A 27,443-nucleotide genomic window follows, 5' to 3' on the forward strand; every position below is an offset into this window, starting at 1 on the left:
TGACACAAAGCTCCTTAAGAGAAAATAAAACTCCACAGTTTAAATTAGAGGCTTTGGAAAATAATGCTTGAGCTTACAACAGGTTTTGTGGTTCACTGTTAAATTTAGGGGGAAGAAGGTATGAAGGGAAAGAGATCTGGGTTTTGATTGAATTCAGAGCAAAGCATTTTATTCTATTTTGAGATTTGCCTAGTACCTTCTTAAAGCACTTGTACTAACTCTAGCCTTCATGGAAACCTGCCATTTTAGTTCATAACCATATTTACTCAATTATGTAAGACTTCAATGCCACTTGAATTTGCTTTTTCTTTTTCAAAACAGCAGAATTGTTTCTTTGGTGTATTATGCTAGTGTATTTAACAACCAGGGCTGATTTCCCTCCATAAATCACATTCCAAATGATTATAGAGCTTTCGTATAGGTTAGTCAGTGGTTCCAATCTTCATTTGACTGCATGGGCATAGTAGCTTATAGATGGTAATGAGAGGGGAGTTTCCCAGAAGGAAAGAATGTATATAAACAGCTAAACCTTTACCCATTTTCCTGAATGGGGAAACAACTCCAATTTATATTCCATTGAAGTGGGTGTATTTCAATGGTGTGCTGGAATCAGCTCAAACTGTCTTCAATTGTTATATTTTCAGTGTGAGTGACTTGGAAATCAGCAAATGCTACAAATCGAGGATTGATTTATTGTTTTGTTGATTGTCAAGACTGAAGAAAATGATAAAGACAAATATTAATAATGCAAATGAAACTCATATGTTGTATATGTGTATGTGGTATTATATATACATGTACCTACATGTGTATATAATACATGCATATGAATATATAGATATACATATATATTTCTGGAGAGCCAATGATCAAATATTTACTAGTATACCCCTGGGTACTATATTTCTGGGAAAGTAACATTTATAGATAATAAAAGTTAGTGGGATTTTTAGAGATGTTTGAGACTCACTCTTCAAGACTGAAAATGATCACTTTAAAAGATGTATTGTGAAGAAAAAAAGGGGGAGAGCTTCTTGTTTTGATTATAAATACTAGTTAGTTTGACCATTTTCTCCATCACAATGTAAAATGGTAAAGGGCAAAGGTTAGCTTGGAGGAATAGTACATTATCTACTTATTCCTTAACAAACATATATTTAGCACCCACAGTGCAGTAGGCTGGATGCTTAGAAGCATGTCTTCTTTGTAATAGGCAAATCACTAAATAATTGATATTAGTACTTTAGCTCAAATTAGTTTCTTGGACAAACTAACAAAAAAACAAGGCTCTGGCATCACAAGAATGTTTAGTTTTGAAGTGGAAAAGAGGGAAGGAAAGGTTGGGAGAATAAAATGCTGAGCAGACCTAGTAAGGAGAAAAGAGAACTTAATATATACTTCAACTATTTCATAATTTTGCCTATATCCTTCTGTGATGATTAGAGCTTAGTCAGTTGTGGAATGGGCAATATTGGGTCATGGGGGACAAAGAAGTCAGTTCTGGAAATTAGACAGGCCAATAGGCAATTGGCAGATTTCCAAGAATAGCCAGCATAGGATCATTTCATCCATATCTCTTCTATTTCTCTGGTCTTGAACACCAAAATTCCCATTTCTGGTAATATCCTGTTCTTTCCTCTCTTCCTCTACTTTGCCTGCCTATTCTTAGTCCTTATAAAGACTCTCTGACTGCACATCCCTCACTCAGTTCAGAGTCTTGAGTCTAGCTAGAGCTAACAAGACCAGTTCCAGGGCACATTGTGCTTTACTCTTGAATTTCTTGCCCTCTCCCCGTTTTCAACCCTGACTCATTCTCATAACCCTCCTTTTCTGCTCCTACCAGTAGACTGTTGAATGTTAGAAGAAGTTACACAACTGATTGGTTCCATTATGAATTTCAACTAGACGCCCCCCCCCCATGCTACATGGCATTTTTCCCCTTTTCTTGAGTATCAATCACATTTGCCACAGTCTGCTCTAAACATTTTCCTCACTCCCTGAATTTTTTGTTTTGACTCTTTTCTGATCAGTAGATGATTTCATTTTGTACTTTATGCTAAAAGAATAAGTTCCCTTTTCTCTCTTACTTTATAAGTCAAAACCACTATATATGTTCCTTTGACTTCCCATTTGTCTTAGCCCCTAAGGAGGAGCAGCTAGGTGGCACAGTGGATAAAACAATGGCCCTGGAGTCAGGAGGATCTGAGTTCAAATATCACCTCAGACACATAGCTGTGTGACTCTGGGCAAGTCACTTAATTCCAGTTGCCTTAAACATCTCCAGATCTGCTGACTTATGTTTTACCAATGGACCCAGATGGCTCTGGAGGAGAGAGGCTGGTGACTTTGCACAGCTCTCCCTCACTTAAATCCAATTCACTGCAAGTCATGACATCACCTCCTGATGTCATGGTCCTATTTGAGAATGAAGGACAAACAACAATAGCCTCTAAGGAAGAGAGCTTTTCTACTTACCAAAGACAGCTCTTCTATTTGTGCACCTAATTCATGCTTATCCAGGAGCTTTTCCCATCATTATTCCCTTCTGATCTCTCCTTGTGTTTCTTTCATCTTCAATCATCTTCTTACCACTGACTCCTTCTGTCCCCAAATATACAGGTCTCCCTCATCTTAAACACCTTCACAGAAACATCCCCTCAAGTTGTCATCCTACCACTTTCCTCCCTTTCACTTTTAAATTTCTAGAGTGTCATCAACTTCACTTATATCCTTGACTTCTTCACCACTTATTTTCAACCCCCTGGAATCTGGCTTCCAACCTTATTGCTCTACTGCAACTGTTCTTCCCAAGGCTACCAAGAATCTCTTTATTGCTAAATCCCATTGTGTATAGCCACTGAGAGAGTTTGTTTTGCTTGACTATCCATGTTTGTAACAGGTGTTTGTTTCTCTTTTTCAGTGAATGGAGACAAAAGTGGGTAGGAGAGAAGGCAGACTTTAATTGATTGAGAAAAAAAAATAAAAAGAAATCCCATGTCATCTTATTAGTGTTCATCCTCCTGGACTGAGAGGAAATATCTTTTAATATTGCTGACTGCCCTCTCTTAACTGGGTATTGTCTCCTCTATTGGCTTTCATATTGTTTGTATTTCTTCTACATGTCTTACTCTTCTTTCTCAGGTTTCCTTGTAAACCATTATCCCATTAGTTTCATTGGTGGTTTATTTAACACAAATAAAAATGTGCGAATTTTTACTCATTTTCTTCACTCCTCAGTCTAGCGTTTGGATTGGTAATCTTGATGGCTAGCTGAGCTGCTATCTCAACTATGACTTTCCGATTCTTCGAGGAAACATTGTGAGCAATTTCAGCACAGTAAGATTTGTTGCACATCAGCAGCACTTCCAGCTCTTTGACATTGTGCACCAGAAACTTCCTGAATCCACTAGGTAACATGTGTTTTGTCTTCTTATTGCTTCCATAACCAATATTGGGCATCAAGATCTGGCCCTTGAATCGTCTTCGCACTCTGTTGTCAATGCCTCTTGGTTTATGCCAGTTTCTCTTGATCTTGACATATCGGTCTGACTGGCGACGAATGAACTTCTTGGTCCTCTTCTTGATGATTTTGGGCTTCACAAGCGGTCTGAGGGCAGGCATGGTGCCGGTGAAGAGAGAGCTGCCCCTCCTCGGGATGCGCCAAGGAAAAAGGATCCCATTAGTTTCCATAGAGTCAATTATTATCCTTATGCAGACGACTCCCAAATCTATATCTTGAGCCCTAATCTCTCTCCAAAACCTTGAAATGAATGAAAAGCCTGAGAGAGGTTCTGGGAAATTAATCAATTTATTAATTAGGCTAGCTGATAATCAATAAATTGATAGTCAGTGGTTTCTCTCAGCAACTAAAGACAAAACCATGGAGATCATTGAATGCTTATTTACCTTTGGAAAAGTGTGTGTGTGTGTGTGTGTGTGTGTGTGTGTGTGTGTGTGTGTGTGTGTGTGTGTGTCTGACAGGTGAAAATCAACCCTGATTGGTGAACAGTTAATTAGGGGGTGGTCTTTCAAATGAAGAGGTAGGCTGAAAGTCCTCAGCTTCTCCTGCTGAGAACCTGGCTTGATTATGAGACTCCAGCAATCTGGACAAAGGAATCTATTTCCACCCAGACCACTCTGGTTGGTGTTCTCCTTCATGAGGTACCTTACCCTAAACTCTAGGGAACAGCTAGGTGGTGCAGTGGATAGAGCACCAGCCCTGGAGTCAGGAGGACCTGAGTTCAAATCCGGCCTCAGACACTTAACACTTACTAGCTGTGTGACCCTGGGCAAGTCACTTAACCCCAATTGCCTCACCAAAAAAACCAAAACAAAACAAAAACCCCAAAACAAAACAAAACAAAAACACAAACAAATAAACTCTAATGGGTAGATGGTGGTGAAAGGGCACAAACTTAATGCTTTAGGTTTGAAATTCACCTAGATTAGATTCTGTTTACACTTTAAACAGAAGTGAAATCTCCTAGTTGGGTGGGGTCTTGCCCTGTTCCTGAAGGATTTGGGCAATTTCATCTGTCAGCCTTGCCCTTTAGAGACTGACTGACTTACAGGGACAGGTCCCTGAATGAGGAAATAAAGGAAAAAACCATAATTCTAATTTAATAATATAATAGGAAAAAGTCACTTCTCAACATTAGAATTCATACCCTGACCTTTGTGTCCTGTAGAAATCTCTAGTTCAACATAACTCATCATCTACCCCTACCCCAAGTCCAGCATTCTTTTCAAACTTCTCCATTTTTTTGTCAAGGATTCTCCTAATCATCCATGTGTGTAACATCATTGTTGCTCCCTTCTTCATTTTTCGCAATCCATTGCCAAGTTGTTGATTCTAGCTCCATGGGAGCTGTTGCATTTATCTCCTGTTCTCCACTCCCATGACCAACACCCTATATCTCAAGCGTTCATGATCTTTTGAAGTAGAATCCTCATTGGTCACCCTACTTGCAAATTTCCCCTTCTCCAATCTATCCTTCACATAGCTATGATGATAATCTTCCTAAAGCATAGGTCTGATGATGCCAAATTAGCTAGCCATTAGATTGTGATATCCTTGAGGGCAGGAACTGTCTTTTGCATCTTTTTGTATCTTTAGAGCTCAGCATAGTGTCAGGCACATAGTAGGCATTTAACAAATATTTATTGACTGACTGTTCCCAGAAACCAACATTTTATTTCTCACCTCCCTCCATCTGTAGAAACCAAATTCTGTACCTAAAAACAGTTCTATTGTGTTTCTACTAAAAATCTTTAATTTCCCTCAAGAGTCAGATTAAGTTCTACCTATCCCCTCATGCTCATATGAAACTTTTCCTAATTCCTCCATTTGTTGCATGTTCTCCAGATGTTCTCTCCTTTCAACTACCTTATTTATATGTGCTTCTTATGGTACCTGTTGTATCATTCCAGTAGAATATAAACTCCCTGAGATCAGGGACTAATTCATCTTATTCTTTGTAACTCCAATATTTGTTGAATCGAGAATGTCTAGGTAGGTGGAAAGGCTATATTATGGAGGTAACTGGTTGGGATTCAAGATAATTATCCTAGTTCCAAGAAAGACTGGGGGAATCAAAATGAATCCTAATTCTGGAGGAACCAGATAGAATACTAATGTAGGAGGTGAGATATAGAGGGGGTAAGAGGGGATAAAGAACAAAGGGGGATGGACTTGAAAAATTGTAAGCAAATTGGAAAGTTTTCATAGGTAATGTGCATTTTGGTCACTTTGAAAACAGAGAGGGATTTGGATGGTCATGACTGAGCTGTAATTCACACATACATATAAGTGTAATGTGTTATGACAAAAGGCCTCATTGTGTCTTCTGAACTTCTCTATTTGGAAAAAAGCTTTCACTTTGGAATCATAGGACTTATATTCTATTCCCAAAACAGACACTAGGTATATGATCTAGGACCATTCCCACTCTAGATCTCAGTTTTTTATCTGTATGGTAAGGAGAACAATACTTTACCTTACAGGGTTATTACAAAGAAGTGGCTTTGTAAACCATAAAATATTACAGAATGTGAATTTTTGTCATAACAAATCTGAGCTGGTGAGCTTGTCCCTCCTGTCTAAGGCCAAGATTGGTCCTCTAACTTGGGGTGAGGGCAGAACCTAGAGGTTGGAAGTTAATTGCTTTTAGCTGTAAAGGAGGTTAGGGAGGATATAGAGATAGAGAACTGGCAGGTCAGTCTGTACTGTCCCACCCCACCTGCTACCAAGCTGCATGATCCATGAGAGATGAGCACTACACAATCCCCTTGAAGACCAGCTTTTCTAATGTTAGTATATGGGTCATGCAGGGAAGACTGTCTTGTAGTGGAATTGTGCCAAAGCTGTCATTTACTATATTCCCTGAGCATGAGCCTTCAGTTGGTTTGGGTTTTTTTATTTGTTGAAAATGTAAATATGAAATAGTGCTTCCTTAAACCTATAGCCTTTTTGTCCACTTCTGAGCACATTTTCCATATGGTGCTAATCAGATCAGCTTAATTATGAGTTTCCTAAAATATAATCACCTTATTACAAATGAATAATATTAAATATATTATTTCTGAATATTTTGGTAAGATTTTCCATACATTTGGCTTAATTTTCTTAGGTTATTAAGTGTAGTTGATGAAATACCAGCCATAATACTCCACGAGTCCTCCAAAAAGTATAAGGGAGAGGCTTAGTCATTTCTCCCAATTTAGGAAGGACCTGATATCAACTTTGAAACAAATTAAATGCAATCTAGAGGAGAGAATGGGTCTGAGAAAGATCTGGAACACTTTCCATCCTGTTTGTTTATTGTGGTGAAATTCTTTCTTTTTTTTTTTTTTAAGCTGGCACATCTACATTCTGGATATCAACCAAGCAGTAGGTGGTGTGTTGGGAAATTAATAAAACATTAGTTCAGCACAGATGCTGTGGGTGGAACCCAGTTCAACAAAACAACTGCTACCAATCCTGGGATCTCCGGTCCTCCCAGACTTCATGGTTGGGCTGGAGAAGCAAGCATGTTCCCCTATCAGAGATGGAATTAGATCAGATGTTTTCCTAATAGTCATGGGGATAGAGCTGCATAAAAAAAATTAGCCCAGCTTTGTCACTGACTTGCTGTGTGAGGCTGGGAAAGTTGTTATTTTGTATAGCAAAACTTGCCTATACAAATGTGAGTGCATGTTTCTACTCCTACCTGTGTGCCTAGTTTGTGTCATCACCCTCCCAAATTCCCTCCTTGAGATAATAGATGGTATGATTATACCAACTTTACAGGTAGGGAAAATGAGAATGAAATCTCTGTGACCCTGTTTTGGAGTTTTCTTGGAAAAGATACTAGAGTGTTTTTAAATTTCCTTTGCCAGCTCCTTTTACAGATGAGAAACAGGGTTAAGTGACTTGCCCAGGGTCACACAACTAATTCATGTCTTGAAATTGGATTTGAAATCGTGAAGGTGAGTTTTCCTAATTCCAAGCCCAGTGATCTATCCACTGTGCCACCTAGCTGCCTCACGCAATATATACATCAATTTAATAAACATTTATTTACCACTTACTCTATGCAAAATATTCCAGGCATAGAGAGAAAAGCAAAGATAAAAAAATTTTAAAAACACACAACAACAACACAAGGCTATCTCTGTCTTTGATAATTTATAATTTAATAGTGGAGATAAATACACAAATAACTAATGTGTTAAATGTCAAGGATACCACTGTCCTACTCTCACAGGCTTGCAATCTTGGTTTTCTATGCTTCTCATTCTTCCTTACCTTACAAATACAATTCACTGCTAAATCTTCACTTATCTCCACAATATCTTTCCTGTATACCTCTTTTCCACTCATTCATTCTCCAACCTGGGTCAGAGCCTCATGACCTTTAGTCTGCATGATTGCAATAGCCTCTTAATTGATCCCTATCTTATTTCTCCACACTCTAATCCATCCACCTCCCCACAGCTACAAAAGTGAGCAACTAAATTGTCAAACTGACAGTGTCATCACCCTAGTTATAATTACCTCTGGGAACAAATATGTCCTCTATTTGGTGTTTTAGGTTGGTTACAACCTGACTCCTTCCCACATTTCAAGTCTTTTCATTCTTGACTCCTCTCCACTCTTTGGCTTCACATTGGCTGAGCCTGGAATATTCTCCTTCCTCATCTTTACTTTTTTTTGCAGGGTGATGAGGGTTAAGTGACTTGCCCAGGGTCACACAGCTAGTTAAGTGCCAAGTGTCTGATGCCGGATTTGAACTCAGGTCCTCCTGAATCCAAGGCCAGTGTTTTATCCACTGCGCCACCTAGCTGCCCCTCATCTTTACTTTTTTGACATCCCTAACTTCAACCAAGATTCAGCTGAAAAGCCACCTTCCATTAGAGACCTCTATGATCCCTTCAGTCACTTGAGTCTTATCATCACAGTTTAGCTTCTTTTTACTCTCTATTTCTTTTTGTGTATTCATTTATTTACATAGTATTTCCACCATTGAGATGTAAGTTCCCTGAAGACAGGTGCTGTTGGTGCCTACCACATAGTAAACACTGAACCAATACTCATTGATTCATTTATAGGTAGAACTAGACAAGAGCTATATGAGAGGCACAAGGATTATTTCTAACTAGGGAGGTGGCAGTCAGGGTGTTGAATGATAGGAACTAAAATTACAGAGTGGGGTGGGGCGTGGCATTGAATTCTAGTCAGAGAGAACATAATATAAATGAAGGCAAGAAGGTAGGAAAAAAAAGTAAGGAATATTCAAGTAGTGGTGAACAAGCCAGCTTGACTGGAGGAACAAAAGGCAAAAGAAGGACAGTAATGGAAAATAATGTTGGAAAGGTAAGTTGAAACCAGACTCTGGAGGGCCTTGAAGCCAGATGAAAGATTTTCAACTTTGGTAGGTAATGGGGAGCCATTGCAAGTTCTTGATATGGAGAGTGATTTGATCAGAACTGTAGTTTAGGAAAATTAATATGGGAGTAGTATGCAGGATAGATTGGAAAAGGAAGGGGCTAAGGTCAGCAAGACAATCTGGGAAACAAAGTAATCCGGGCAGGAGGTAAAGAGAGGAAGAAATCAGGTGGTAGTAGTAAGAAAAGAAAGGAAGGATTGATTGAAGAATGAAATTATATCATGATTATTAATTTTTTCCCACTGGCAAAATGTTTTTGTGGTAAAAATACAACCAAGTTAAAGAAATGTTATACTAGGGAGAATACAGACTTGGAACAAGTATTACATCTTTGAAAATAACAATTAAAGGGGCAGCTAGGTGGCGCAGTGGATAAAGTACTGACCCTGGATTCAGGAGGACCTGAGTTTAAATCCAGCCTCAGACACTTGACACTTACTAGCTGTGTGACCTTGGGCAAGTCACTTAACCCCAATTGCCTTACAAAAAAAAAACCAAACCCAAAACAAAAACAAACAGAAAGAGCATTGGTAAACTGGAGATCATGGGAAGCTGGGAGTTATTGGTTTGGCAAAGGGTCTTGAGCTATGATACATCAAGGTCAACTGAAGGACTTAGGTGTTTTGTCCAGAGAAGACTTAGAGGAAACATGATGCACCTCTTTAAGTATTTGAAGAGTTGTCACCTGGAAAAGCAATTAAGCATAGGATTAAAGATTTACAACTTGGAGGTTAAATAACTGGCCTCAGGTCATATAGGTAGAAAGTGGCCAAGCTGGTGCTCAGAGAGACTGACTCTAATTGTTCCCTACCCTACCCACTCTACACCTTGTATGGTTTAGCCACAAAGGGGCTAAAAGGGTTTAGCCACAAAAGGGGCTACTTTCAGAAATTTAAAGAGGTTACTTTATACTTATTGGGAGGGGGGGAGGGGGGAAGAAGGCTTTCCAAAACTAAGTTATCAGGCAACTAGGTGGTGCAGTGGATAGAGCACCGGCCCTGGAGTCAGGAGGACCTGAGTTCAAATTCAGCCTCAGACACTTAACACTTACTAGTTGTGTGACCCTGGGCAAGTCACTTAACCCCAATTGCCTCAATAAAATAAAATAAAATAAAATACTAAGTTATCCAAAGTGTTGCCTTGAGAGGTTATGGGTTTCTCTTTCCTCATAGTTTTTAATCAAAGGCTAAATGGGCACTTGTTGCATATGTTGCATGGGGAATTTTTATCTTATTCAGGAACCAGCTGGATTCCATGGCCTTTGAGGTTCTTTCCAACTCTGATAATGCGGGGCTCTATAATACTTCCAAAAGTACAAGCTACAGATGAATTGTATGATTTCTCTAGTTGTGGAAAGGAACATATTTATAAACCAGAGGTTTTTGGCAGTACAGGACCAAATATGGTTCTATAGTAGCTGCTGAAATATGTTTGAATAGATGAATGAGTGAATGCCTTATGTAATCTTGCTTTTTTAAATCACCCACAAGCATTTATTAAGCAGTTTTAATGTGCCAGGAACTATGTTAAGTGCTGGGGATATAAAGAAACCAAGAAAAAAAAATTCTAACCTCAAAGAGCTTGTAGTCTAATATAACCTAATTCCACCTCCACAGACTCAAAATTTAGCACCAGGTTATCAGGCTCTTTAAGAAATTAACTAGGCATTCATTCACATACCTCCTGTCACCTTTTGGGCCCTAATTTAGGAATTTATTTCATTGTCAGAAATTTAAGTATTAAAACTCTTTGGTGTAGAAGCATGGGGCAGATTTGAACTTGACTGAACCCTCAGTTCAGAGAAGAAATGGAAGAATTCTGTCCCCTTGTGTCAGATGTGAGGGTCAAAGGCTAGATCTAAAACCAAAGGATGACGGGAGAGATATGGTATAAAATTATAGAATGAGGCAGCTAGGTGGTGCAGTGGATAAAGCACTGGCCCTGGATTCAGGAGGACCTGAGTTCAAATCCGACCTCAGACATTTGACACTTACTAGCTGTGTGACCCTGGGCAAGTCACTTAACCCCAATTGCCTCAAAAAATATTATAGAATATTGGAGTTGAATATGACCTTAAAGATCATCTGGGGGGCAGCTAGGTGGCGCAGTGGATAAAGCACCGGTCCTGGATTCAGGAGTACCTGAGTTCAAATCCGGCCTCAGATGCTTGAAACTTACTAGCTGTGTGATCCTGCGCAAGTCACTTAACCCCCATTGCCCCGAAAAAAACAAACAAAAAAACTAAACAAGATCATCTGGTCCAGCCCTCTCATTTTACTAATGAGTAAACTGAGATTCAGAGATGTTAAGTGAATTGTCCCAGGCTATACAGCTAGTTAACTGCAGAGTTGGGACCTGAACTCAGGCTTCTTCACTCTCAACCTACTTCTCTTACACAGAAGGAATGATGGGTTAGGTGACAAAGCCCAGGTAGAGTGAGATAACACCATCCCAACCTAACTAATCTGGGGGCAGAGATTTTTCCTCATCATTATTTACTCCAAGAATTCTTCATAGTAATGACATTTAAACAACTTGATGGGCTCCAAGTCTCAAGAACTCTAGGCCCTGCCTATTAAGAGTAAAGAGGACATAAATGAAGCTTTTTTTTTTAAAGGCAGCTTATTAATACTGCTTAATTCAGAATAGCCTGACAAAAATAATTATGATTTCATGCATTTGTTCATGGAACAGCACTTGATGTATTCTCACTTGAATAAAAATATATTCACAGTGGAAGCAATTCTTATACCACTAAGTGAAATTAAGTTTATAAGAACTTGAAATGGGTAAGAATTCATTTTTTTGGCATGAGCAGAAAAAGTGATATACAGTTTACAATGTACAAAGGAAAGGAAATGCCAGAGCTACTTTTTGTCAGGCCCAAATGGAAGGAGCAATGATGCATCAATTTAAGATTATTTTAGAAACAATCTATAATCCAGTGCTACAGATGTTGGAACCCAGACAAAAAACTGTGGAGCCGTATGCTGTGTAAGTTTTTCCAAAAGTGAGTGGCATTGCTAGCTCAAAGAATTTTCTTAGTTCTGCAAAATCACAGCCAAAAGATTCTCATCCTGAAAGCATAACCCTCTTCATCATAAAGACCAAGGGAAAATTATGTCGAATTAAGAAAACTGAAGTTTCTAATCGTACGGCTCTAATGAACATATATAAGCAAAAACACTTTTTTAATTTGTGCTTTTGCCGTTACCATAGTAACTTGCAAAGGAAGCTGGAAGCCACATAATTGACTGCAGGACAACTCTCAAGTGATGGAGTCATTGTGTAGGAAGCTTGGCTCTCCACATCTATGTAAGGTTGCAATTTTCCAACACATTCAACTTTGGGATGGTTATTGATTTTGAAATTTGGAAGGTATGTTGGGAAAGGCAGACCTTGCAAATAGACCACACTGGGTTTACAAAATACAGTTCAGTCTTTTGGATTCCACATGCAGCATTAAAGAACTGGATCCTGCTTGAGACTATAACTTTGACAATTAGAGAATAATAGAAATAGAAGGCAAATGAAGATAATTTGTTCAGGAGATTTTTCCTATGTCACTGCTGTCTTTAGGTGGTGGTGAATTGAGTGGGAGTGGTTCCATATGCATGTTTACCTGCCTCGCTTAACAGGAGGTATATTGCTCCCTACAGTGCTGTTGTAGAAGATCAGGATATTTGGGGAAAAAACTGCAATTTCTCCCTTAAAATCAGAACTGTATGTCGACATAGCTTTCGAGCAGCATGAAACCAAAAGAAAATCATTTGCTCTTTTTAGAAGTCATATTACAAATGCATGGTTTCCTACTTTCAACATTTAACCTGCTACTAGGGGTCCTAAACTCATGCTATAGGGAGGTCACTACCAAATGCTTCAGAAATAATTCCATATGTTAATATGCCAATTAATTATTTTGGATGAATTTGTTTATTTATGATTTGTAACTACCTATTACTTCCAAACAAGATTTAAAGTAGCATTTTGAACTGATTGTGAACACTGTAATTTTGAATCTGAGACTGTTTCTGAGTTTTTCCAAACCCAGTTATTAATGATCAGCTAAAAATGTTGTGATGGCTACATTAAAACACTTTCTGGGTTGAAATAACTTTTAAGAACCTACTATGCTGAAGGCACTGTGCTAGGTGCTGAGAGATATATGAGGATAAATACACTTCTTTCAAGAAGTGTATTCTCTAGTATGGGAGACAAGACAGGTAACTTTAATACAAGATAGAATATGTTATCTACCTAAGAGAGGCTTTGAGAAATCAGAGGAGAGTGAGTACAAGTTTGCTTAGGGGATTAGGGAAGACTACTTAGCAGAGAGATGCATTTGAGTAGGGTCTTAAATGAATAGAATTTCAATAGGTAAAGATGGTAGAGAGAATCCATTTTGGTAAAAGGGAATAGTATGAATAGCATAAAGGCTGGAAAGTGTAGGACATATTGAGGGAATTGTGTCTAGACCAGTTTGATAAGCATGGGGTGCTTAAAGGGGAATAGTGTCAAATAAGCTAAGGCAGTTGGGGCCAGATTGTGAACCCAGTAGGCAATTATGTGAGGCACTGGAAGTTTTGGGCAAGGAAACAACATGATTAGAACTGGGCATCAGGATAATTAATTTAGCAGCAGTGTTTGGTTGGATTTGAGGTGAAAATCTGGAAATGGGTAAAGCAGTAACAAGGCTATTGAAAGCTTATGAGGGTCTGAACTAGATTAGGAGTGATGATGGAAAACAAAGGATGGCTTGTGGAGTGGGATTGATAGGACTTGGCAAATGATTGGATGTGGTGTAGAAGGAAAAAGAGTCGAAGGTAAATTGTAAGGTATTAAATTTCAGCGGTAAATGAAAATTCTATTTGTCAGAAATAGGGAAGAGAAGACATTAAGGGCACAGTGTTGAGGATGAGTTCAGTTTTAGGTATATTGAGTTTGAGACGGGACATCCTGGCAAAGATGGCCAGTTAGCTGTCAGAATTGTGGATCTGGTGTTTAGAAGGGAGATAAGGCCCAGAAAAAGATGTGGGAGTCAACTGCATACAAATGGTCATTAAAACCAAGGGAATGGATGGATCAGTCAGTCAATGAACATGTAAGAAGGCCTTACTCTGTGCCAGACACTGGGGATACAACTAAAGGAAAGAATAGTTCCTGTCCTCAAGTAGCTCAGGCTAGAATGGGGGAGACAACATGCAAATAACTTGGTATATACAAGATATATACAAAGTAGATGGAAAATGATCTGAGGGGGGAGGGCAGGGAAGGGACTTGAAAAGGCTTCTTACAGAAGGTGAGATTTGAATTGAGTCTTGAAGAAAGCCAAGAGGATGAGGTAAGGAGAATGAGACTTCCAAGGATGGGAGACAGCTAGTGATAAGGCAGAGCAGAAGGGGGATGGAATATTGTGTACAAGGAGTGTCAAGTGGGCCAGTGTGGCTAGATCCTAGAGGGCATGGAGGAGAAAAGTATAAGAAGACTGGAAAGGTAGGAAGGAGCAAGCTTTAAATGCTAAACAGAGGACTTTATATCTGATCCTGGAAGTAGTGAGTGACTAGAGTTTATTGAGAAGAGGGGTGTCTGACATGATCAGAGCTAATAGTTTAAGAAAATTATCTTGAGAGATTTGAGGCAGAGAGGCCTATTATAATAGTCAAAGCAGCTAGTTGGCACAGTAGATATAGTGCAAGACCATAGGTCAGAAAGATTCAACTTCATGAGTTCAAATCTGGCCTCAGATACTTAAAAGCTGTGTGACCCTGGATAAGTCACTTAACCCTGTGTACCTCAGTTTCCTCATCTGTAAAATGAACTGGAGAAGGAAATATGAAACCCTGACAAATGAAAAACCTGAGAGACAGAGTTTCTGGGTAAGTAATAATTTATTAATTAGGTTAGCTAATAATCAATCAATTGATGGTCAATGGCAACCAAAGACAAAACCATGGAGAGGCTGAAAGTCTTAATATCCTTTTGGAAAAGGAGATGCCCCTGACAAGTAAAAATCAAACCTGATTGGTGGAAATTTTAATTAGGGGGTGGGCTTGAAGTCTTTGGCTCCTCCTCTGAGAATGGGACTTGATCGTGAGACCCAGCCCCCTCCAGCAATCTGGACAGAAAAATCCATCTCTACCCAGACCACTCTGCTTAGTTTTCTCTTATATAAGCTGGGTCACCCCAAATTCCAATGCGGGAGTGCAAGGACATGGGCTCATTGCTTTGGGGCAAGAATTTACCTAGATTGTTAGATTGTTTATGCTCTAAAAAGAAGTAAGATCTCCTAGTTGGGTAGGGTCCAGGAACATGTTCCCCAAGGAGAAATCTCATCCAAGACATCTCATTAATCAGCCATGTCCTTCAGAGACTGGCCGACTGACCTGAAGGGGCTGGTCTCTAAATGAGGAAATAAGGGAGAAAAAGCCTTAATCTTAATTGAATAATTGATTGTTAATATAATAGCAACATAATAATTTCTCTCAAAACCACTCTAGTATCTTTGCCAAGAAAACCCCAAATGGGGCAACAAGTCAGACCGTAGTGAAACAACAGAACGATAACAGCAGAATAATAGTCAAGGCAAGAGGTAATGAGGTCGTATAACAAGGTGGTAGCTCTATGATCATAGAGGAGACATCTATGCAAGGTATGGTTTGAAGTTACAAATGATATCATGTTGCTATGGATTGGGTATGTGGAATGAGAGAGAATGAACAATTGAGAATGACCAGGCTTGTTGACCTGGGGGACTGGAAGAAAGGATGGTTTTCCTTCAATAGAAAAAGGGAAATTTGGAAGAGGGTAAAGGTTAAGGTGAAAAGACAATGAGTTCTATTTTGAACATGTTGAGTTTTAGATGCCTATGGGACATCCAGGTCGGGATGTCCAAGAGGCAGCTGATGATGGGTTTTGGGGTTTTTTTTTGGTGAATAAAAATTATAGACTAATGTAATTACAGAAATGAGGTACTAGAAGTCATTTTCCCCTGACAAGTGGCCTCAAATTTAGTGACTTTTGATCTGTAATATATTTTGTGCTAAGTAGTGCCACCTGCTGGGTTAACTGTGATACAGCAGCCAAGCTCTATTTGCCACTATAAGTACTGTAATAAAACAGATAAAGGTCATGAGATTCTAGGAACTGTGACTATGAAGTTGAGAGCCCTCAAAATGGGAGGGGTCCTCAAGAGAGGGAGGGAGGAAGAAGGAGGTAGTTTCAGAAGTCATAAAAGAGTGGCAAAGTTAAAGTGAATTACTGTTTTAGGTCTAGACTCAGCCAACAGAGCTATTGGTTTACAACAAAGCATAGGAAGTCATAGGTCAGTCTCCATTTTAACAGTCTCTTTATTAGTAATTTTCAAGGGCAGCTAGGTGGTGCAGTGGATAAAGCACTGGCCCTGGATTCAGGAAGATCTGAGTTCAAATCCTATCTCAGACACTTGACACTTGCTAGCTGTGTGACCTTGGGCAAGTCACTCAACCCTCATTAACTTGCCCCCCCAAAACAAACAAACAAACAAAGCTTATTAGTAGTTTTCAAGGGATCTGGGGGTAGGAAGGATTTTACTCCCTCTTCATAAATTTTTCTCTTATTATTAAATAAGAGTATAATCAGAAACAATAGAATCAATCAATGTGCAAGTCCTCGGTACCTACTTAGAGCCAGGTATAATGCTAAGCACTGGAGATACAAATACAAAAAATAAAATAATCCTTTCTCTCCAGAATGCTAGAGCTTAAAGGGACCTTAGAAATCACCTAGCCCAACTCCTTCTCTCTTTTTTTCAGGTAAAAAACCTAAAATCTAAACATGGCCTGTGACTTGCCCAAGGTCATATAATGCATCTGTCCCAGAGCCAGGACTAACACTTAAATCTCCTGCCTCTAGATTCAGTGCAGATTTACTTTACAGGCAAACTTTTTGGAACATATGACCTTATAAAATGAGGAATGCCTGGATTTGTTCTTTTCTTCATTTCCTAGTCCTATGCCAGTTTTCTGGTCTGTGGTAACATAAAGTGGCATTTGATCTAAAACAGTATCAAATCTCCTATTTTTGCCAACCCATTCAAGGAATCTGGAGTGACCTTATTTTGGGCTATCTAATTAACTTCAGAGAACATATTTACACATGAAAGAAGTGACTGCAGGTGAGAGAAGAAACAAAATCCTATTGACCACCCCCACCTAGAAGTAATTGTATATAAAAGTTTGCCTGTTTCTAAAGGTATCATCACTCATTTCTCACCTTTTGAATAGAAAATTAAGAGTGAAGGGATTAAAAAATTCTTAGCTATGTTCTCCCTTTGGCTTTCCCCCATAAGACTATTTCCTACTGGCAGCAAAAGAGGCTCATTTTTTTCATTTGCTCAGCTTCTACTGTAGCATCAAGGCTAGCTGATATAACTTCAACATTGTTGGAAAGACATTGTATTGGACTCAGGAGAGAAAGACTAAGGAACACATTATATGTGCGAATTATTTCTGCAAAGGAAAATAAAACTGGTCTTATCCTCTACCTGAATTTGTCTAATAAGGAAAGCAAAAAGAGCTAGTATACACCAATCACATTTTATATACAATATTGAGAGTTGGCATGAAGCTCAATAGATCAACATAAATTAAACTAAGTGGGACAGAAGATGTGACTGAAACATATAACTTGAATAATTCCTTATCTAGAGCTGAGTAATTTTGATTAAAAAGGAAGGAAAATGTCATGGGGGTGGGGGGATGAGTTTCTTTTTGTTTCTTCCTCCCTTTTTAAAAAAGAAAGTAGAATAGAGAGAGATTTTAATTTTCCAGTAAGGATACCTGCATATTATTAGTAATTTCAGACCATAGATAGACTAAAAGAAGTCAATAATATGTCAGTTATCTTCATAAAAAACTATCATTGTCTTTTAAGAGTAAGGCTTAAGATTAAGATTGGATATTGAAGGATAAACATCCAGCGAAGTATGGCCAGGGTAAAGAGGGGTATGAATACTATTTTGTATGAAAAACAGTCGAAGAAATATAATAGCTTTAGCTTAGATTATCATAGACTTAAGATGGAGCAGTGGAACCTTTTTCAGATATTTGGAGGTTGTTGTATGTCCTAGAAGGCAGAACTATTAAAAACCCACAAACAGAAATTATAGGAAAGTAAACTTTAGCTTGACATTAGGAAAGTTTTCTAACAATCTGAATTCTCTGACAACGGAATATTCGCTGTTGTGAATCCGTAAATTTGTTGTCATTAGAAGGGAGCAAAAAGGAACTGGATAATCATTAATTAAGATGTTGAATTTATACCCCAGATAGGAGTTTGGAGTAAATGACCTCTAGAGCTAATTCTAAGTTTCTGTGATTTTGTTAAATACTTAGAAGGGATTTTTTCTCCTAAGAGAATTGCCAATGCCAATGAAATCACCTATCCCCCATTTCTACTAAATACTAGAGATATATGAAGTTCACACCTATGCAATGCTTTTATAAGGCCGAGGGGATCCTTTCTCCCTCCTTTTCCCATTTATTTGGTTCAAATTGTACTACATGATAAAGTTGTCTTATAAGGTAAAAGTAATTTCTGGTCAATCCCACTTTTCAGTCATCTAATAATGTAATTCTTTGGTCTGGGGCATAGTGAATTCCATAGGAAGAATACATTTTGTTTATACGTCACCATTATAATAATAAGATAATGAAGATGGATCATAGGTGTAGTGCTGGAAGTGTTCTTTGAGACCATCCAATCTAAGCCCATGATTTTATAGATAAGGAAATTGAAATACAGAGAGTTTAGGTGATTTACCCAGGATCACAGGGCTAACATTTGTTAGAGGCAGAATTAGAACTTAGTTCTTCCTAATTCCAAGTCTAGTACTCTATTTAGTTTCAGAATTGTAGATCACATATAAATTTTTTGGAACAATGGAAATAACATTGGATTAAGAAATAAGATACTTGTGACTCTAGTTCTAGCTTCACTATCAACCCATTGTGTCTAGGAGTCAGTTTCTATCTTTGTCCCTGTTTTTTCTTTTTCTTTTCTCTTTTTGTGTGAGGCAATTGGAGTTAAGTGACTTGCCTAGGGTCACACAGCTAGTAAGTGTTAAGTGTCTGAGGCTGGATTTGAACTCAGGTCCTCCTGACTCCAGGGCCAGTGCTTTATCCACTGCACCACCTAGCTGCCCCTTTGTCCCTGTTTTGTCCCTATAAATTGGACCTAATGATACTTAGCTTACCTACCTCACAGAGTTGTTGTGATAGCAAAAGAGATGATCAATTATCAATTTGATATAGCAGAAAGATACCTGGATTTGGATTCAGAGGAACTGAGCTTGAATTGACTTTGTTCCTATCTTGGTTATGATGGGTAAGTCATTTTACTTAGCTTCCTCATTTGTCAAATTAGAGGGGTAGAGTAGATCCCTTCTAGTTCTAAATCTTATGGTTAATGATGGATAAGAAAGGGCTTTGAAGGCCAGAAACACATTCAGCAACAACAAATTATTTTAATTTACTAAGATTTCTGCTTTTTCAAAGCATATGTATTTCAGATCTCTCCTTGAGGACTATGTAAATGTACCTGGTTGCTTGATTCAACTCTATTTTCCCAGTGCATCTTGCCCACTATGGCTTTACTGGTCTCTAATCACAGTCTTGAACACATGGTCTTCCTTTTAATGTTTACCAACTACTTTTATAGAAACCCTTACACTTGATCAAATTTACATGACTTGTGAATTCTTATTCCTGAAGTACCAACCTGCACTTTGAGCATAATTTTTCCTGGTCTTTAAATGTGGGTGCTTACTAAAGGTTCTCTAGGGGGTTGAGGATTCACTTTCTCAGTTTCTTTTCTAGGGTTGCAGGAATATTTCTAGATAAAGTCATGAAAATGAACTGATTCATGATAGATAACCTCAGCTGTGTCCTTGCTCAACAATTTTTTTCTAAGCCATTATTGATTTTCTATCTCATACCTTAGAGAGATTGCTAAAACATTTCTTCTCTCCTCTCACCCACAGTAATCCCATCACTCCCCATTCTTAAAGTAAAAGAACAGCCCTCCTACTTCATTGAGAATATTGAGATTATCTATCTGACTTGAGCTTCCTCAGCTCCCCTCCTCCATTTATCATAACTTCTCAGCATCATTACCCAGTGTTTCTTCTTTTATATACCAGTAAAACTGATCCCTCTACCTAGTCCCTTAATACAATTCCCTCTTTCCTCCTCTAGGATCTTGGCCCACAGTCCTCACTTTTTCTATATCTTTAGTCTCATTCTCACCACTGACTCCTTCCCATTGTTGACAAGCATGATGTGGTTACCCAGTCCTATCAATTAAAAACCATGTGAAGTGTTATCATTGGAGTATACTATAGACCACCTAAATGGGAAGAGGAAATAGTCGAGTAATATGGGATTTCTTTGTTATTATTCAGTCGTTTCAGTTATGTCTGACTCTTTATGACCATATTTAGGGTTTTCTTGGCAAGGATACTGGAGTGGTTTGTCATTTGCTTCTCCCGCTCACTAAAGATGAGGAAACTGAGGCAAACAGGGTGAAGTGACTTGCCTAGACTCACACAGGTAGTGTCTGATGCTGGATTTGAACTCAGGTCTTCCTGATTCCAGTCCCTGCATTCCATCCACTGTACCATCTGACTGCCATTGGGACATATACTGCTGCCACAATAATCTTTCTTCCACAGATATTTCTTCTCTTTTCAAAAATGTTTGTTGGTTTTCCTGTCATTTACTAGAGTTTAAACTCCTGTACATGATATTTCAAGTCCCCCAATGATGATGCTTGCCTACCTTTCCAGGCATAGAACTCCCTAAAAAAAAATCAACTCATTTGATCCTCACAATAACCCTGGGAGTTAAATTCTATTATTATTACAGTTGAAATTAAGGTAGACAAGAGGGTTAAGTGACTTGCCCAATGTCACACAGCTAGTAAGTATCTGAGGCTGGATTTGAACTTGGGCCCAGAGCTCTATCCACTGTACCACCTAGCCTCTATGTCTTTGCTCAAACTATTCTCTGTACTTGGAATGTATTCCTTCTTGCCCGTCCTTTAAAGTTTAACTCAAATGTCACCTACTCCACAAAGTTTTCCCTGATCTATTACACAATTCATGGCAAAGATATTCATCCTCATAATGCATGCATATTTTGTACCATAATTATGCATTTGTTAAGTAATGTTGTATATTATGGCTGTGTTTGAGTCTATATCCCTCCTAGATTATAAGCTCTATGAAGATAAGGACTATGTCCTAGCTAAACTTTGTCTCTCACTCAGCATATGTGTCTTTTGTTAGAGCTTTACCTATGTCACCTAAAGGCTCTCTCCTGGGCCTTCTTCTCTCTCTTCTCTCATTAAATGCTCTCTTGGTGACCTCATCAGATCATGTGGTTTCAACAATATCTCTGTAAATATGACTCCCAAATTTATAAATCTTGCTTTTGTCTTTCTCCTAAGTTCTATTTCCACACCATAAGCTGACTGCTATACATTTAAAGTTGGTTGTCTGACAGGTCTCTCAATTTCATCATCTCCAAAACTGAACTTGATTTCTTTCCCCTCCAAACCACCTGTTTTCTGAAGTTCCTTATTTCTGTTGCAGACACCACCATCTTTTTAATCACTCAGTTTCAAAACTTCAGAGTCATACTGAACTCTCCTCTCTTTCATTCCATAAAGCTGATCAGTTGCTAAGTCTTGTTGATTCTACCTCCAAAACATGTCTTGCATCTGCCCCCTGATCTTCACTCATGGCCATCACTTGAACCCTTCTCACCTTTCATTAGGACTATTTGTGTCACCGTCTTCAATGGCCTTTCCCTCATCTTTCTCCTCCTAACTCTATCTTCCACATAGCTACCAAAATGGTATCCTGAAATCATGGGTCTGATAACCTCTCTTCCTGGCTCAATAAACTCCAGTGGCTTCTTATTACCTCTAGGTTCAAATGCAAATAAAAGCTCTTCTCAATCTGGCTCCTTCCTCTCTTTATAGGTTTATTAATCCCCTTCATGACTATATGTTCCAACCAAACTGTTCTTATCCTTTGAAACACATTCCATTGACTCTGTCTCCAAGCCTTTGCACAGGTTGTCTCCCATTCCTGGAATGAATTTCCTCCTCAACACCACTTCTTGGCATTCCCAATTTCCTTTAAAGTTCAGCTGAAGCCTTTCTGATCATGAAAGCAGCTAGTTCTTATTCCCACCAACGATGAATTTTGTATATATTTATAGGCATATATGTTGTCTCTCCCAATTGAATACAAGTTCTCTGATGATAGGGACACTTTAATTTTTTGTCTTTGCAGCCCCTATCATGTTCCCAACCACATAGTAGGTATTTTAATAAATATTTGTTGGTTTATTGAAATCTCACAGTTTATCTAATCTAGTCAGAAAAAGTTCTTTGGGATCCTTTATGGATAGAGCTCACTAGTTAAGGAAATTATTTATTATGTGAAAAAAGTTAAATTAAACAGTATGACACTATGGTTGAGATCATGTAAATAAATTCAAAATTGAACATTTAAGTAAAATCAAAATAGAACTATGTGGTGTTAACCTATTACTAATAAGATGGTCGAATTTGGTATCCTGAAGAAGGAAAAGATAAATAAAAAGGAACCAAAGAAGAGGATTGTAGCATGACCCTAGCAATTGAATGTATATTTCTTATTTAACCAAGAAACAATTCCATCCTTATTGAGAGAAGTGACCTTTAAGTATTCCACACACACATAAAGGCAAATATGCTAGATGCCGGGTGTTAGCTTGGGAATATTTTTTTCTGAGCACAGTTCGATTGTAGGCTACTGAGCAGAGCCTGCAACCATAGAAAAGTAAATATGCTACTTATTCTTTACATATATAAGCTTTAGGGAAAGCATTCCTTGACAGTTCCTTGATTTTTTAAATATAGCAAATCTTTAATCAGGCTAGATGCGTTAAAACATGATTTTTACCAGTGAATTGACCTGAGTTGAGTACTTGTGTTGAAATGCTTTTTTTTCCCCCCTTGAAAGCTGACTTGTGGGAAAAAAAAAAATCAGATATTCTATGATATACTTTGCCTCAATGACAAGATGTTTTGGGGGAAATCATCCAAGCTTGAAATAAAATCTTTATTGAAAGTAATTCTACATTCATGCCAGTCAGATACATTGTAGGATTAGACCAGATATCCCAGGGGAAAACTACAGGCAGAGTTGATTATTTGGACCTCCTGTCAGTTCTTAACTCACTGACAATGGCTGAGGCTTTCAGGCCTGGGACAACTCTGTTTTCAACGTTATTCTACAAGAAAGTTAATACACTTTATTTTAACTATGCCAAATGTACTGGAAAATAACCTGGTAATAAGATACCCTCCACCTATGAAGTGAATATGTTTGCAAAGAACAGTTAGTTGTACATGCGCATTTTAAGGATGCAAAAACATACTCCAAATGGTTCAGATGTATGAAGAATTTGTCTGCTTGAACTTTTTCGGGGAGGAGACAAGTTTCCCTTTTACTCCCATAGAAGCAATAGATAGAAATAGTAACAGGAGCAGCAAAAATGATTTACTTTGCAAATTTACCTTAAATGGCAGGACTGCCTTTTCTTTTCTCCTGCCAAAGTAATTTAATTATCAATGTTATTTGGTGTCAAAATGAAAGACAAAGGTGTCACTTAGAGTATCAACAACTGCTCAAGGTGTCACTTTGGAAAAGGTCATGGAATTGTTTTGTGGACATAATTACCAAGGCAATGAAGGTAGAAAGGATAAATAAATCATTTCATATTTGGTATCATATTTAAATTCCTCAGAGAATGACATTAAAACTATGGTTCTGTAGGAAAACAAATTCCCAATGACTTGCTTGGTTGGTAGTGTAGACCCACTTTTTTCCATCTGGAATTAATGTCATAGTCTAATGTTTGGATTTAATACATCCAAGTAAATTCAAAATCAAGGAGGAAATTGTAGCCAACAAAAGCCCTAGATTTCCCATTTTAAAACAATAAAGATTATGAAGATACCTCAAGCCAGTTTTGCCTATTTGGAAAAAAAAAAAGGTACAGCTTCTGTCTACCCAGTTTCTTTCTTCTTCTTTTTTTTTTTTTTTTGGTGAGGCAGTTGGGGTTAATGACTTGCCCAGGATCACACAGCTAGTAAGTGTCAAGTGTCTGAGGCCAGATTTGAACTCAGGTCTGCCTGACTCCAGGGCCAGTGCTCTATCCACTGGGCCACCTAGCTGCCCCTGTCTACCCAGTTTCAAGCACCTTAGTAATTCCCACTTGCATGCCACAATACAGACTTCTTCCTCTTTTCTCCCCCTTCCTTGTTTCATACTCCTGTCCCTTAGTTCCTTAAAGATCTAACTTGGGGGCAGCTAGATGGCGCAGTGGATAGAGCACTCGCCCTGGAGTCAGGAGTACCTGAGTTCAAATCCAGCCTCAGACACTTAACACTTACTAGCTGTGTGACCCTGGGCAAGTCACTTAACCCCAATTGCCTCACTAAAAAAAAACAAAAAGAAAGAAAGGAAAAAAAAAGATCTAACGTAAAAACCACAACCTCTAGGAAGCCTTCTTGGAATAGACCACATGCTTTCTGATCACTTCACCAACTCATCTGGCATTTCAGTATTCATTCAATTTATACTACATGATTTTGCACTAATATGTTGTTTTATGTTTTATCTTCAAATCTTTTCACCACCCAGAAGCTTTATCTTCCTCAATGAGATAGTAAATGCCTTAAGATTAAGGCCCCCCTCCCTTCTACTTTGGCATCCCTTCATAGCACCCACTAGTGTTCTGTTCACGGTGGTGACTCAATACTTGTTAATGAGTTCTCTCAGGAAAGTAGATTAGAGCTTTATGGATGAGTTGTAAGATAGGCAGGTGAGCTACATTGTTGGTCTTGTAGATCGGGCACTAGAGTGGGAATGGAGTGCGTCAGGTTAATTGTCTGCAGCTGGCACAAAATGTTCCCATAGACAGGCTACTTAAATATCCTTAATGCCTCCAATTTTCTCTTTTGTCTAGGAGGGATAATAAAACCTGACCCAATCTACCTACCTACCTCATGGGGTTGTTGGGAAGAAAGTACTCTGTAAACTCTAAAGTGCTCTATTAATGTGAGTTATTAGTATTATTACAACTCTCAAAGGGATATAGAGACTAGGACAGATTGTGGACTCTATTAGCCCACTTATCTACATCCTTAAATGCCTTTGTCCTTTCCACCTCCTCAGCAGCTCATAGCACTCCTCTGAAGTCAGCCATAGAATATGGGATGGGGAATGCTTGGAAAGTGTTGAGTAGAAGAATCAAAACCTAATAATAGAATGTTAGAGTCAAAGGTAATTTAGAAATCAGGCCATTAGATTGAGAAAGGACCTTAGAGCCCATGTAGTGTCATATCTTTCTTGACAAATTTGGAAACTGAGGGACATAGATGTCAAGTGCATCTCCCAAGCCACATAGCTAGTTAGTGGCAGAGTATAAATTAGAAGCCACATTTCCTGGCTCTTACTCCTTGTTCTTTCTCTGTTCCATTATAGTAAGCATCTAATATTCAGAGGTATCAGGAAAGGAAGGGCATCATGTGAAATAGACTGTTATTTTTAATCTTCTCATTTTTGAAGTTTTGAGTTTATGCACATTAGTTATTTAGGCCAAAGGTGTGAAAACAGAATGTAGCAGTGAAATGTTTGGGTTGGTAACAGCTTATCCTTCACAACCCTTCCTACAAAACCCAATTTATAGATATTAAGAACAACAACAACAACAAATAATGGATCTCTCAAGCCATCTCTCTCTCCCTCACACCACAAAGGCAGCAGTCACACCTAATCTTATCTCCCTGAGGAGTAGGGGAGACTGAAATGAAGGGTGGTGGTGCTGGAGCTAACTCAGTCCCGATCTGGTGCCACTTATCTTTTTAGGTGTTTTTTTTTTTCCTTTGGTTGATTTACCCCAGAAAACTTCTGAGGTACCCGGGCCCATAACACAGACAACATGAGAAGTCCATCAGATGACACAGAGCCTATGACTGAATACTTAAAAGCAAATTTTACACTAAGGTGCTGTAAACACCCCATAAAAGAAAAAGAAATGCAGATTTCTTCTCTGGTAGCAAGGAAGGGCCATAAATTTGAATGTACTACCCAAGACTCTAGTTGTGTGATCCTGGGTAAGTCACTTAATCTCTATATGCCTCAAGTCACTTAATCTCTATATACCTCTGTTTCTTCAATTGTAAAATCATGGTAATAATAGCACCTAGCTCCCAGGGTTGTTCTGAGGATCAAATGAGAATATTTATAAAGCGCTAAGCACAAAGCATAAAACATAGTAGATAATAAATGCTGGTTTCCCGCCTTACTTTATGCATTCAAAAACATTATTCTGCAAAGGGTTCCATAAGCTTCACTGGAAAGCTAAGAAGACTATCACACACGGGCTAAGGTTTTCTGTTCTAGAGTTTCAGCAAGGAGAAGATTGACAGATAGGTACTCTAGGTTTTAAAAGAGTAGAGTTCTGTGGACTTGGAAGAAAAGTCAGCAGAATGAATGAGCTGAAGCTTGTTAACAAAAAATAGCAAGGACACAAAATTAGATATTTTTGTTCTATATTCAATACAAGAGAAGGAAGAAGAAACATGGGGGTAAGGTTAATGGACAATAGAGAAAGGAAAAAAATCCTAATTGCTATTTTGCAAGGAGAGTGAGCATCTCAGTGGAAAGAATAATATAAACATGGGTTGGAAAGAATTCAACTTTAAATAGGTGGAAAGAGCTAAAGAGTATTGCTAAATGAATTCAGATTACTCTGTTTAGATAAGTTATGTCCCAAGGTCCTGAAAGAACTCTAAGGTGTGAGAGATGTCCTGGTGATAAATGGGAAGGGTGCAGGAAGACTAAAGAGGAGACCAATAAATGTTGCAGTTTTCAAGAATAAGGGAGATTCTGCAAACTCCAAACTATTGAATTTGTTGTTAATTCCAGGCAGATTTTTAGAACAGACTGTACTGATAAATGCTTGTTGATTAAGTGCTTACTGTACACTAGATGCTGTAGATGCAAAGGAAAAGAAAAAAAAAGTCTCTGCCCTCATGGAGCTCCTATAGTTACTAGTGGATGGTTGGTGAACTGGAGAAAAATCTGTGTAACAAGGAGTCAACAATATTTCACTAAGAATGAATTATACCAGATTAACTTTTTTTTTTCTGAGACAAGATTATTAGATCAAGTGATCAAGGGATTATCTGTAGTTAAGCAAAACATGTGACAAAGTCTTTCATATGACCCTATGTGTAAAATGGAGAAATCTGGACTTGGCTATAGTACTTAGGTAGATATAATACTGATTGAATGAAGAGACCCTAATTTATCGAGGGTGTTAATGAATGTATCACATTAAACTAGAAGGAGAGCAATAGTGGTGTGATGAAGGGTTTTGCAATTAATTCTTTTCTGTTAAATATAACTACAAAGAA

The 27,443-nt window shown here is 38.3% G+C and overlaps 2 protein-coding genes across 2 annotated transcripts in view; both read right to left on the reverse strand.

Annotated features, from left to right (window-relative positions):
• ARHGAP15 (Rho GTPase activating protein 15) overlaps positions 1-27,443 on the reverse strand; it is an 880,171-nt gene that overhangs the window by 2,624 nt on the left and 850,104 nt on the right. The gene's annotated exons all lie outside the window — the stretch shown is intronic.
• Positions 3,214-3,648, reverse strand: LOC122745418 (60S ribosomal protein L32-like). The gene has a single exon (XM_043990716.1). The coding sequence runs from the start codon at positions 3,619-3,621 to the stop codon at positions 3,214-3,216; it is 408 nt and encodes a 135-aa protein (XP_043846651.1). The 5' UTR covers positions 3,622-3,648.

Source organism: Dromiciops gliroides, chromosome 3 (genome assembly GCF_019393635.1).
Source record: "Dromiciops gliroides isolate mDroGli1 chromosome 3, mDroGli1.pri, whole genome shotgun sequence".
Classification (NCBI taxonomy): domain Eukaryota; kingdom Metazoa; phylum Chordata; class Mammalia; order Microbiotheria; family Microbiotheriidae; genus Dromiciops; species Dromiciops gliroides.

Coding starts and splice junctions, on each gene's coding strand:
- LOC122745418 (XM_043990716.1), bottom strand. CDS start 3,621: ATGCCTGCCCTCAGACCGCTTGTGAAGCCCAAAATCATCAAGAAGAGG.